We start from the raw sequence: 14,619 nt of genomic DNA on the forward strand, positions 1-14,619 counted from the left end.
ATAAAAACTGGCTTGTGCTACAGTCTGTGTTTTAACATAGGGGAAATTCAGGTGTAGCATTTAAGAACAAGCCATTGATCTGTTTATTTAGATTTGAGATCAAAATAGACCATAGTAAACACAGTCCAGCGCTGCTTTCCTGTAAACATATTCAAACCTGTGAGGTGAGGCAACTGCTGTCTTAGATCCTTAGACAGAGCAAGTTGCTATAATTTTACTACAGATAACTGCAGATATATTCTAGCTGAGGATCAAGGTGGTAAATTCACTGCCTGGACTCTGTTTTACTTCTGACATGAGCTAAAGCAGCAGTTTCTTACTACACAGCTACCAACTCTGAGAGCACAGCATGAAGGCAACCTCTTCCAAAACATTAAATGAAGTTCAAGGCCCTGTTGGGAAGTAGTGGGACCCTAACACACAAAGGCAGGCTTGGGAGGGAGCTAAGAACAATCTCTTCTATCACAAGTACAATTTAGAGCTGCTTCTTAGATTCATTACAGTTCCATAGCATCCAAACACCATTTAAAACTGCTGCAGAGCACCATCATATTTCCATTTTCATGAGCAAAAACCTGCTTAGGAGATGCACTGCTTCATTAGATCGTCTGACCAGCTGGGGAAAGGCTCTCCTCGGTGGCCATCCCCAGGATTTAAAGAAAGGAGTCAAATTCTTCTTCACCAGATGAAAAAAGGTTTCTGCCCACAGATTCATTTTTAAGTCATTATCATCTGGGAGTTCAGACATATTTTGGTATTCAAAATATTTAATTAAGGCTTCCCAATCAAAAGCCTCTTGCACCTATAAATCATAAGAAAAGTGAAACAGTACAAAATATATGCATGGAAGTTTAGAATTACTCTACCTGCATTCTTTACTAAATCCAGTTTCTGATTTTTTTACAGGGTATTTTTCTTTCTTTTTTATAAGTGTAGCTACCTGACAAATTCTAAATGCCTACTGAAGAATCAGAGCAGCCCTTTAACACCATCAGACTATTCAACAAGCCTATGTTTCTAATATTCACACAACCCCCCAAATCAAGTATTTATATAAATGATTTTCATCCTGGAGGGCATGGCTGTGCTTACAAACTTCATCGCTACTCTTTTCTTTTGCAGTTGTTACCATTGTTCAAAACAAGATTGATACAAATATCCACCCATGTCTGCATGCTTATAAGTATGCATATGTGTAATACCTCTGCATATTTAGAATGCATAAGACTGTCTTCCTGCAGCACAAAATACAGGCTCCCTGCTTGGTGACTCTGCACTCAGTGTTTGTAGTCAGTTAATCCTGGGGACTCCTGAATGAAGTATTGCACCAACAAAACTGAAAGACTGGCTTAAACTGGAAAAAAAAAGAAAAAAAAAAGAAAAAAAAAAAAGAAAAAAAGAAAAAAAAAGAAACCATTATCGATGATGAGAAGTCATGGTTGGTAATGGCTAAAGGCTGTGGTTTACATGGTTTACCATTGCATCCCAAACCAGTACACTCCACAGGCTTTTACACTGTGCTGAGATCACAAATTACTCAGAACAAGTACATTTGTTGGGGACTGCTTCAAAAACATTTCCCTGCAGCCCTGGGTCTCCTGGTGAAGTGTGCTACTCAGGGACAGATCATGACTGACTCATGTTGGTTTGTGGAATCCTATGAGCTGACACATAAAGACACTGTTGGAGACTAATAGAGTCAACAGAGAGAGATAATCTGGGGTAGGCATCAAGTGGCTGCAGAAAGTGAGGAAAAGGAAAGGAGCAGTCCAGATTTTAAATTACCAGTTTGTAAACCTTTTGCAAGCTTAACTTGCCTGCAGATCACCTGCAGGTATGTCTCCAGGGCAGTAAATACTTCCCAGTACTTCAGCTGTGATCCATTTTCAAGGTAATCTCGAATCTTCTTCCTAAGTTCTAGTGCAAGTGCATTATGGGCCTTATCTTTTGGGATGCCCAACACAGTCTTATTCATATAAACAGACCAGAGACTGCAGGTGGCTTTGGAGGCGTGAGGGGAAAACTGTTCAGATTGCTGCTGGTTGTGGCCCAGCTCATGAATGGCACCCCAAAGGCCATTGGCTTCAAGGGACCGAACACCCACCACCTCTGTCACTGACTTCAAATGATGCATGACTGGGTTGCCAGCATGCATCCAACCTGCAGGGAAGGTAAACCACAAACAGTCTTGGCAATCTGCCTGGGAAAGCTTATGGCTAGAACACAGGATGAAAATAATTCTCTTTACATTAACTCATTCTTTGAGTTGTTTGTCAGGAGTGGATGCTACTCATTACGTGCTTCCACTCCCTCTGCTGGACTATCACATGTATCAACCACAAGCAAAAGTTTAACGTGCATATTATATGCTTTTCTGCTTCACTTCCACTCCTCGGCACTATATACCACAAAGAGCAAAAAAGGCCAAATTACTTTTGCCAGAGCTACGGACACTGCAGATGACCTTACTCCCAGCTACAGGAGTGGAGAGGAGGCGTGGAAATCCAATCCTGTCTATACAAGAATTTTCTGTTGACACTGGTGCTTTCGTATTTTCAGATCTGGCAAGGAAGACACTGTTGCCAGGATAGTTTGTATCCTTGTACAGCCAAATAACTGTATGGCTTGTGTTGATGAAAATGACCCCAGCACCCTCCCCAGCTCTCCCTAGAAACTCTGAGATCTAAGTTCTGGCTCTATAGGAAATACATGGGGGAAAAATATAATGATAAGCAGCAGACACAATTAAAGTAGAAAAATGGATTATTTTTTTCCTGAAATGCTTCCAAAGAACAAGCAGATCTTAATGTTGAAGGCAGGGGACTAAAATGTTTCACTGCAAAATTCTGTCAGGGCCCTGAGTGCACCAAAAGGCATGAATGGCCTTGAGGAGCCCCACTTGGGGATTCCACCTACACCTCCTGTCAGTGGCCCCAGGGGCCACGTTTCAGCTCAGCCCTGGGCTGTCAGTCCCTGCCTGAGCTATGTTGTAGGTGTGTTTGTCTCCAGCTCTGTCACAGCCATGCCTGTGTCTGGCCGTGGACCCTGTTGATCCAGTCCCTGATCCACGGTCTGACTTCCTCACTGGATTTCAGATGTGCCTCATCACGACGGGCCTGCCTGGTAATCCTGGTTACCATCACTGGACCTGACTCTGAGCCGTGGATTGACTTCTTTGCTTCACCACAGACCTGCCTCATTCCTGAACACTTGTCGGGCAACCTGGACTCTCAGCTGACCCTGGCTGTTGTGCCAGCTCTGCCCTGCTTGCCTCACTTAGGTGTTGTGGGATGGCCCCTGTCCTGCTGGCTGTGTCACTGCCATTTCTCCTGGCTCCCTGTCCCCCAGCCAGCATCCTCCACTGTACCCTGGCAATGTCTGTTGTACCAGAAAGCAAAACAGGAACAAAAAAAATATTTTTTTAGGTATTTTTGTGTGTGTGTGAAGGCAGATTTTTCTCAGTGTTTTTAGCAAGACAGCTCTTTACTATTGAAAAATATTCCACAGTTCAGCTTCAGCTAGAACTTGCTGCTGCTGGCCACAGTTACTACCTCACTATAATTGTCATCACTTTGGTTGCAGTTACGCTGTTTGTCATGCTGCTTGTAAAAATCTTTTTTCAGAAAAGACAAACAGACTTACCATACTCCTTAGTATCTCCCATGAGTTTCTCAGTATTGCTGACTACAATAACCAGCTTTAAAAATCATGTTTCAGTAGCTTTTCATAGAAATTTACTGTCTTTATTTCTTTTTCTTTCAGTGCCAATTCAATAGGCTCAATGGATCCTTCACTGTTTTTTTACAGCTCCAGCATAGTGCAGGGAGGATACAGAGCCATTCGCATCTCTGAAACGGTGCTACTCTCCACTTATTTCAGCAGGCACGATAGAAGCTGGAAGAGTTTTATATGTTGGGTTCTGCCAGTGTGGCCTCTGATGGACACAGCTGTCTATCATCACATGGTGAGTAGCTGTGCGGAAGGCTGGAATACATTCAGAGACGGAGCCACATAAATCAATAATTCAGAAGTCTTTGTTTCTAAGTGCAACTTCACTCAGAGAATGGCAGCTACCTGAACAACAACTGTTTCTTCAGGCAGCTTCTCAGTCGGTGCAAACTCATTTGAAAGATCTGATTCATAGCAGCTGTGAATCAAGTCTGCATGCCTTCAGGGTCATGCTGGTTTTTAAGGCTCAAGGGAAGGGAAAACTAGTGGTTTTAAAGTTCACCCCAACCTGTACACATCCAAGGATTTTAAACTCTGGTATTTGGAAATCAGTTCTTCCTGTGCGTCAGTAAAAATTACTGCAGAACAGCCACTTGTGTCAGCGCAAAACCTACCCGTTGGCCTGGGTCAGACACATGCCATAGCTAGCTTACTGGGCTTGCGGGGTCGATACAGCTAAAACAAAGCAGGGAAAGGGATGGACTCTGCTCTCTGACATGCACTGCCAGATGAACTGCTTGCTCATCCTTTATACCTGTACAAAATTATTCATGACAATTATGTTACCTTTGTGTCCTGTGTCTGAATTTTCAAATAGAGCTGTCACTAATGGTCAGAGTGAATAGGAAAAATGTAATACTCCCATGTTCCCCTGTTGATCTTGAGGGGTTAGCAGTTACAAAAAGTAGCAACTGACATGTAATCTAAACACAATTGTTGCAAAGTCACTCTCAGATTACAACTTCACTGTTAAATTCAGAGCCATAGGTGGCCAGATGCAATGATTGATTACTCCAATAAAATCCTTCTTACATGAGGATATACCTGGAACAGAATATGCAGCATGGCAACATAGCACCTATGTATCATGGAATCATGGAATGGTTTGGGTTGGAAGGGACCTTTAAAGGCCATCTAGTTCAACCCCCCTGCAATAAGCAGGGACATCTTCAACTTAATCAGATTGCTCAGAGCCCCATCCAACCTGACCTTGAATGTTTCTAGGGCTGGGGCATCTACCACCTCTTTGGGAAACCTGTTCTAGTATTTCACCGTCCTCACCATAAAAAATTTCTTCCTTATACCTCGTCTGAATCTACCCTCCTTTACTTTAAAACCATTACCCCTTGTCCTATTGCTACTGGCCCTACTAAAAAGTCTCCCCTATCTTTCTTAGAAGCCCCCTTTAAGTATTGAAAGGGGGCTTGTTATTTATTTTGGGTTTATTTCACTAGTGATTATAATTAACTGGTTATTAATAACTGAAGTGTAAGTTGTTTACACTTGAGCCAGCCTCTCTTGAATTAGTGCTACTTGACTGACAGCTGCTACACCACGTGAGTTAAGCTGCTAGAGCTGTGGATTATTGACAGAGTGGTGGCCTGGGAAGCTGATGAACTGATCAATTCCAGTGGTAGAAAACACCTCTAGTGTTACAAGCAAGTAAAGCTAAAAGCATCCTCCAATCCTACTGAGAAAAGTGCAATACTTGAACAAAGATTAATTGCAAATAATGGTGAGATTTGGCCTTTAGGAGCCTCCTTACCACTCCTAACAGGCTTCAGTTCTACTGGCCTAGCGAATTGTCTTTAAGCAGCACGTTTCTAATGACAGATAACAAAATGCTGCTTACAATAAACTTTCCCCCCTACCCCTTCCCTTATTTCTTGACTGATGTAAGTGATCCTATGCCTGCTGCATAGGGTCTTATTACATAAGTAGGTTGCCTGTGCATCAGTTAAATGCCTCGATTTAAGTTTCAAGATCTTGTTTGTCCTGCCTAAAACAGCTAGCTCTGTGTCCCTTCTTTCTGTTGCTATTAGCATAAACCCATTCCCACCGTAATAACAGCAACGTGACACTATACACATCATTTGGTGGCTAGCCTGTCTCCCTGCACTGTGTTTTACCCTGGGATAGCCTCAGGTTTAGCAGCAGAATGTGTTACCTCTTGACATTCACAGAAGATTCTTACTTTCACAAAGGGTCTCCTTGAATTTGGTGGGATTAATCTGCTGATTTGAGGATCTGCATGATCTTGTGGTAATGTTACTGCCTTGTGTATTTCCCTTATAAATACCCATCACAGGTAAAGACAAAATTTTCTAATTATTATACTTGCCATGAGATATATGGACATCTGCCACCATCCTCTCTGGCCTTGGAAAAGTTGCTGGGATGACTGCCAGTCTGGCTATTGCATACATCATCTTGTTGCAGATGGAAAGCAGACTCGCTGGGTTGTTCATGTGGTGTACATCAGCAGCTGGTACTGTCAGGATGATGTCCTCTGTGGCCAGCTCAGCCCAGGGGGCCGGGTAATGACAGATGGTTGACTGCCAGGCAGAGACGTCGGTTTCCCCTAATTCAGCATTCAGGTGAAAAAAGGTAGGCAATTTAGAAAGAAGTTTTAAGTGTGACTAGAGAGGAGAATCACTACATAGCTAAAACTCTCTGCATAGCCTCAGAAACAAGTTAATCTAGACATAACTGGACTTTACTGAATCAGGGGGAGAACCTGAGATTCTGGTGAGGGGTCCAGTCATCTTTGGTGACCGTATGTCTACTGTCACTGCAAGGGGTTGATGACATTGATTTTTGAATATCAAGCCACCTTGAAGGTGTCTCAGAAATGCTTATACTGGCAACATGGACAGAGATTAATTCCTAAATGCAAGTCCTACCAATATACTTTCTGCACTGAGAAATACAAAGCTTTATGCAAAGGCTTTCCTGGGGCATTATTTATTCTGAGGTCTTTTCCATGCATGACCACAAAAAACCAGGAAAATGTAGGCAAGCAATCAATACAGAAATACTTCTTTACTCCCCTGCCTGTAGTTAGGTTTTGGAACTGCTTACCAAACCAGAAGAATGGAGCCTGCACCGCTGCTTTAACTGTGACTGATATTTGACCTAATGTTCTCTCCTTTGGCACTATGCCATATATGAGGCCACCCCACAGACTAGAGACTTCCATGGAGTTTTTTTCAACTTATAACTAACTTCTTTACCACCAAGGGAGGCTGCTGCAGGTCTGCAGCATAGCTGAGGACATCAGTGTGACAGCTAATCTGCACCTGGTGGGGACCAATGGTCACCAAAAGGCACTGCAACTTGGTCAGGCTTGAGTAGCTCCACTCCAAATTCGGTGTGTTCTGTAGCTGCCATAGTCTCTCGTCTCAGCAGGGAAAGACAACAGTATACTACCATATGGAACATCATTCTTCATGTCGGCACAGGCATCAATCAGATGAAAGAGGCATGAAAGAATTCAAGGGCAGACTTAAGCCCCATGAAGAATAAAATGGAAATGCTGGATCAACTGTCAAAGAAAAGCAGAATTCTCTTTCTACAGCTCTGTTTGAAAGGAGGGATTTCATTGGTTTTGAAGAAATTTCGAAGTTGGTTGGCCCCAGTTTTAGCACCCTTACTTACCATCACAGCTACCACAGCTGTGCTGCTATGAATGGATCAGCACCAAGGTGAAAAGCAGAGCACGAGCAGAGATTGTCCTGATATAAAATGAGTGAGAAGAAAGGAAGGTGGTGAAGGGGATAATGTCCCCATTTATAATTCACCTGTGTTCCATGCGCTCTCTGAAACACTGTAATGCTCCCATGGGCCAGCCATCAGTGACTGAAGAAGTCCCTGGTTTCCAGACTAGTTATTCCCAGTTCTTCCTAAATTTTTATATATATATATATATATAAATGTACATATTTTTAAATATAAAATAGGACAATTATCTGCCTAAATAATTGTCCTATTGTCCCTTCAAAGAGAAAAAACAACTCACCCTGCTATGCGATAATACTGTCTGGACAACTACCTCTACAGTAGTGTTTAACCCTTTCCACTTACAATAATGTAAGGACTGGTTTCAGAGTCAAGATATAAGCCCCACAAAAATATTTTTTGATAGTGTGAGTGTTTGTCCTTATGACAAAGGTAATAAAACTTGAAAGAAAACAGCTTGGAGGCCTTGAAATGAGGCAGGATGATAGCAGAAGATAGCAAGGTGGGGCAAGTGAGATATTTTTACAGTGGGCAGAAAGATCTATTAGTCTCCTCCACATAGACAACATTCAATTTTATTATTTCTCATCCTATTTAATGTCAATACAGGGATTATTCTGTTAATCTTGAAAGCAACAGTATAGGTATTTGTCTTGTTTGACCTCTGCCCTCTCTAGGGGAATGGAGTAGAGCACAGAGGTGGTATGAGACCAATGTGAGATGACCACAGTACGGACCAGATGAAAATCAGAGGTGTGTCCATTACAGCTGTATAGGGCAGTCATTTTTTTAGGACAGAAGTGAGTGTAACTTGAGAAATGTAGAAAGATGTTTATGATAGGAGAAACTTGGGGAGAAATTGTGACTTAGTAAGGCCAAGACAAACTTCAAAGAAATGAGAACAGAAACAAAGAAAGTTCTTCTGACTGTAATGAGAAACAAAGGCAAATGTTCACCTCCAGGTTAGCTACAACAGCAGAAGCAGGAAAATGCAGAGTGACTACTCTTCTGGGAGGAACAGAAAGCCCAGTGCTTCTCCATGCTTCAGGATCTTAGAAAGAATCACAAGCATTATCAAATAGAAACACGTAAGTCGTATGATAGCCTTCAAGTTACAGGTAAAATCCAGCAGCTTCAATTCTAATCCTAATAAACTAATTTTCTGAGGCTTTCACCTTTGTGCTGAATCCTTCCCCATCTGACCAACAGCTAACTCTGAATCTTCTTTGAAAAGTTACAATTCTTAACGATTTATAGGGAATTGAGAAAATGCAAGGAAATTTCAGACTAAACTATCAAGATAACCCTGCCCAACTGTCACATCATAAAAGTTAGTTCAGTTGGATAAGCTTGGCATCAAGGTGACCTTTCTGTTAAATTTTATTTAAAAACAAAAACCCAACAAATATCAGAAGTGATGTTTGTTTCTGAAAAGAATGGAGGACAATCTCCAAAATCTGTGATTTTATATGTCCATTTTATTTTTATTTTGTCCAACTAGAAACACTCCATAACAGTGTGGCATTTTTTCTTTCCAGAGAAGCTCTCCTCAAGCAAGACAAAATACCCAGCTTCATGCAATAACATCTTCAGGTAATGTCATTGCACCTGAATTTGCACCTGAATTTGACAAAGAGCAGTAGTGGTACTTTATATTGAGCAATAAGTTAAATCACTTCCTCTGGAAACATTTATGTATGAGCCATGTGTCTGGTCAACTCCTCTACTGCAAAATCAAAAATTTATTCATCATCTGACCAAAATTGTACCCAACAGAAGATCAAATGATTAATATACCAGCACCCATTATAAGACTGAGGCATTTCTGACTACACGGTGAGCATGCAATCTGGGACAGGAAGGAAGCAGAGAGATTTAGACTATTATATTTATAGAGTACTCCGGGCAGCCTGATTCCATTCCATAGTTTTGGTGCTGCTGAAGAAGGAAAGAGAAAAATATGCCCTACCTTAATTTCTTCCATTGATCTGAACAGTTACAGTTGGAGAAGTAGTCATTTCTGGAAGATTTTTGTTGGGAGCACATATTCATTTCTATACATCAAGGAAGTTGTCATAGAGCTCTGCAATGTTGATTAAAACCATTTCCAGAGCTGCCTTTGACTGGGCTGTCAGCACTGACCCTGGAAAAGTACTAGGTTAGTCATCTCCTCCTGGACAGAGCAGACAGCTAGGGAGGTCTGAGCTGGAATCCTCAGGAACACTGTTGAGGCCTGTGCTAATTTCTTGAGCCAGGAGGAAGGTGGCTTCAGAGCTTCTTTCTTTTTGTGGTTTTCCCAAAATTGGGAGAGTGCCTTGCAGAAGTGGTACTGTGAGAAAACCTCATCGGGATGTGAGACTGGCTGACTTGATGCTAGTGTGTTATTGCCTAAGATACCACCTCCAAAATGTTGTAGTATTTTGTTCCCATGCATCCCAGCAATGGCACTCTCAACAGCATTCCCTGCTGTTCCCAGGACCATGCCTGTTCTCCAACCAGCAGACCACCACCCCTTGGAGAAAAGACATGAATCTTCACCTTCTCACCACTGCAGGCTTTGCAGCAGTACACACTCAGGTTTTCCTTAAGATCTGTTAGTTTGCAAGGGAACTTCTCCTGGCTTAGGAGAGAGAAAAAGTCCTGTAGATGACCACAACTTGTCCTCCCTTCCCAGCATCAAGCCAATCAATGACATTGAGGATAAAGGTGTTAATCGCTGATACCTGGAAAAAGTTTTCACAAGTGAGTACCACAACATGGCCCCTGCCACAGTGTGCAGCTGCAAGGAATGCCTGGTGGGAGGCATTCATAGCAATGGGAAACACTAATGCACAATGGATGAGTAGGTGGGAGGAGACACTGCCGTATTCAGTTTTGCATTTGGTAACTCCCTTCAAAAGGAATTCTTTTTTTTTTTTCTTTTTTTTTTTTTTTCACCCAATTCATGTCTGGAAAAGCAAAAGAAATCCTTGTCATCCAGACTTGATTTATAAGTGCTGAAAGCTGTACTCATCTTTGCCCTGTTAGTAGTGAAACACTCCTTGTTTCAAGAAGTTATCAAGGCAAATATAGTAACCTCTGTCAAAAGAGGCTTGAAAGTTAACCCAACAGATATCACCAAGTGGCAGCAATGTTAAAATTATAGGGATCACCAGCTTTCCTTAAGCATGGTATCAATGGAATTCCAGGCAAGAATGGTGCTGTGTCTTTGTGACTCATGTCATATTTTTCTGCAGTGGGCTAAGACGCTACTACCCACAGAGGGTGGCTCTGTCCTTTACAAGAAGTTGTTGTCCCCAGGGCACAGAATCCATAAGAGATGAGCCAAGCACTTCCTAATCCTTTCCAATGCAAAGGCAGGCATGCACCTCAAAACATTCACAGCAATAGCTTCAACTAATCCACTTGATTTTGCTTTCAGAAAGTCTAGAGGCTCTGACACTCTTCTAACAATTCAGCTTTAAGGTGGTGACCTCCAGCACAGAGCAAATGGAAACCAGGTAGCAAAACGTTAAAACTATGGTAGTTTTTTGCAAAGCTGCAGAGTCATCTGCTCTCTTGCTATTCTCTTTACCACAGGCTTCAGTAGAAACTTTAGCCTTCGTTGCCTGCCTGCCTCCCCATCCTGGGATATAAGGATAATTTTCTCCATCATAATAGTGGTTAAACACTGAAGAGATGTCAAGACAGGTTGTGGAATCTCTGTCCCTGGAGATATTCAGTACCTGACTAGGCAAAGCCCTAAGCAACCTGCTCTAGGTGGCCCTGCTTTGAGCAGACATGGGAGCAACTGACCTCCAGAGGTCCCTTCCAACCTCAGCTATTCCATGATTCAGTTTTCCATCAGCATGTTCCAAATGTATTGGCAGTGCAGAACATGTGAAAAATTAATGTGAAGACAATGGCTTATTGCCTCAGCAGAGCTGCCTCCTGAGCACAGTCTTATCATGACATGGTCTATTATCCTTGTCTGAACATAGCTCTGAGACAGAGATGAAGCTGTAATATATTCTTCCTCATGTAGCAGTATAAGGTCCAATTACAGAACTTCAAATTCCCACCCTATTTATCAGAAATTCCCTGAAGAATTATCATCACTTTCAAGAACTTCTGATGAGAAAAGAAATTGCCTTACTCTAATAGTCTAAGGTTACCTGCCTAATCGATGAAGGGCAGGTGGTGGATGTAGTTTTTCTGGATTTTAGTAAGGCTTTTGATACGGTCCCTCACAGCATCCTTCTGGACAAGTTCTACAGCTGTGAGATGAACAGGTCCACAGTGCGCTGGATGAAGGCTCAAGGGTAGAGCTCAGAGGGTTGTGCTGAATGGGGCTACCTCTGGCTGGTGGCCAGTCACTAGCCAAGTCCTTCAGGGGTCCATTCTAGAGCCAATTCTCTTCAATATTTTTATCAATGATCTGGTTGCAGGAGTTGACATTAGCCAGTTTGCTGAAGATGCTAAACTGGGAGGTGCTGCTGACTCTCTGGAGGGACAAGAAGCCTTGCAGAGGGATCTGGATACATTGCAGCATTGGGCGATCATCCATGGCATGAAATTTAACAAGAAAAAATTCTGGATTCTGCACCTGGGATGAAGTAACGCTGAGCACAAGGATAAGGTGGGAGAGGAGTGGCTGGAGCGCAGCCCTGCAGAAGGACCTGGGGGTGCTGGCCGGCAGCAGGCTCAGCGTGAGGCAGCAGGGTGCCCTGGCAGCCAGGGGGGCAAACAGCACCCTGGGGTGCATCAAACAGCATCACCAGCCGGGCAAGAGAGGTGACTGTCCCGCTGTGTTCAGCGTTGGTGCGGCCTCACCTCAAGTGGTGTGTGCAGTCCGGGGCCCCACAATTTAAGAAGGATGTGCAGGTCCTGGACTGCATCCAGAGGAGGGCAACGAAGCTGGTGGAAGGGCTGGAAAGAATGTCCTGTGAGGAGCGGCCAAGGACTCTGGGTTTGTCTAGTTTGGAGAAAAGGAGGCTGAGGGGTGAGCTCCTTGCTCTCTACGGCTTCCTGAGGAGGGGAAGTGGAGAGGGCAGTGATGGTCTCTTCTCCCTGGGATCCAGTGACAGGATGCGTGGGAATGGTCCAAAGCTGTGTCAGGGGAGGTTCAGACTGGACATTAGGAAGCATTTCTTTACCGAGAGGGTGGTCAGACACTGCAACAGCTTCCTAGAGGGGTGGTCGATGCCCCACGCCTGTCGGTGTTTCAGAGGCATTTGGACAAGGCCCTTACTTTACTTTTGGACATGCTTTAACTTTTGGTCAGCCCTGAGGTGATCAGGCAGTTGGACTAGATGATCCCTTCCAGTTGGAACTATTCTGTTCTATTCTATTCGCAGCACTGGGCAGGAAAGGATCACCTGTGCTGAGTCTAGTTGTCCCCCCTATCAGACATTTATGCAATATACAATCTACTGGGGAATGCACAGCTAGATCATGGACCCTCTGTGCACAGAACCCAAGACTCATGGATCCGCACAGTGTCTACCCCAGGTTCCCAGGGACTTTGAAATGCACCCTGAGGTGCAACAACACCCTGTAACAAAGCTAAGAACTATGCTTAGTTTTAATGCCTTAAAGTTTACACCACGCCACAGGAAATTTGCAGGAAAGATAAAGGTCATCTTTTGTGTCCCAGGTCCTGCATCAAGAAGGATTTAAATACCTCAGGAAGTGGCCCCATAGCTGTGCTGTTGACATAGTGGGGAAAAAATACTGTGTGTGTCATTGCTTTGCAGATCAGACCCAACCAGAAGTTTCTTCCAGAACAGTCATCTGTTGAACATTTTAACATGGAGCACATGAGCCAAACTACTTGGTAGTTTCTCAATAATCTATAGCAGCACCTTCAGCTCCTGCATATCCATCTCTATTCATGGTCATTTCTTTAGGGGGACAGGGAGAAGAGATATTTTTCATTCCAGCAGGCTAATAGCAGCAAACCCAAGGCAGAATAAACACTATATACAATCTAAAGACAGCACAAATATTTAAATACTCACTGGGTGATCAGAAGTATCCTTGACATTCCTTTGGACACTGAGAAAGTGCCAGTCTCTCCCTCACTGCCTATGAAATATATGCCAGCCACGCTGGTCACCTGGTTCCCAGGGAACTCCAACAGCACCTTCTCCTTGCCATGTTGACTAGCCCAGTGCCAGGCCTGGCCTCCAACCAGCAGCCCTCCCCCCCCCGCCACAAAGCCAACCAGGTCTTTCGCCCGCGCGCTGCCATAGGCGTCCATACAGTACACCCCCAGCGAGGGGCTGAGCTCTGCCCCCGCCTGCACTGCGGTGCCAGCCCTGAGCAGCAGCTGGGAGAGGGAATCCAGATGAGGATGGACCCCAACCAGGGCCTCGGGGGAAGGCTTGAGCCACTCCACAGCATTTCTGAGGAACTGGGAGAACTTGGAGTCCTTCAAGATTCCTTCATGGGAAACAACCACCATCCGGCCCTTCCCATAACAATATTCTGCAATTAGCCCATTGGTACTCACCAGCAACGGGAAGGCTTCATCTCCAGTAAGCAACAGCTCATATGGATGATAGTTTGTTGTGAACTCAGATGAATTAACATCTTCCACCAGAGAGGCACAGGCTGCTGTGGAATCCATCTGATATACCTCTTGTTAATGAGTACTGAAAGAGAAAGGAAGGGAAGCACTGCTTAGGTTAGAAGCCACATTTGAAATGTTTAACATATTTAAGCTATTGAGATATATACCAGCTATGCTATTCTACAGTCCCATGAGGAACCTCTGTCCCCAAGTGGTGCACAAATATACGGCCCAGGAGTAACGTGAGTCAGGAAAATACGACAGGAAGGAGGGAACATTACATGGCTACTAGTCCCACAATAAGCCCAACAGACATGTTAGGAAATGTACATTGAAGACACAATTCCAGTTAAGCCTTTCTATATTCTTCTGCCTGTGAGTGTCTGAATAGGTATGAAACTGCTTTACAACACTGACATGTCTGGAGCTGTACAACAACCCCAATAATTTTTTAATTAGATAAAATGTAGATTTCAGATTACTAGGTCTAGCCACAAGCTATTGTGCTTCCACGGCTCAGTTTTAAGAGGAAGTCTGGCATCTCAGAGAGGCAAAGGCCTTCAGTTATCTCTAAGAGTGTAGGACATAGTGTTCACCTG

General features: G+C 43.6%; 1 protein-coding gene across 1 annotated transcript; it reads right to left on the reverse strand.

Annotated features, from left to right (window-relative positions):
- Positions 1 to 547: 547 nt before the first annotated feature.
- LOC119148986 (TRPM8 channel-associated factor 2-like) lies at positions 548 to 14,091 on the reverse strand. Its single transcript, XM_037389792.1, is given in 7 exon segments — positions 548 to 802; positions 1,829 to 2,160; positions 6,071 to 6,310; positions 6,811 to 6,928; positions 6,930 to 7,028; positions 7,387 to 7,411; positions 13,467 to 14,091. Coding segments are annotated over 7 exon segments (1,680 nt in total). The 5' UTR covers positions 14,078 to 14,091.
- Positions 14,092 to 14,619: the final 528 nt, after the last annotated feature.

This window comes from Falco rusticolus, chromosome 5, assembly GCF_015220075.1.
Source record: "Falco rusticolus isolate bFalRus1 chromosome 5, bFalRus1.pri, whole genome shotgun sequence".
In the NCBI taxonomy this organism is placed as follows: domain Eukaryota; kingdom Metazoa; phylum Chordata; class Aves; order Falconiformes; family Falconidae; genus Falco; species Falco rusticolus.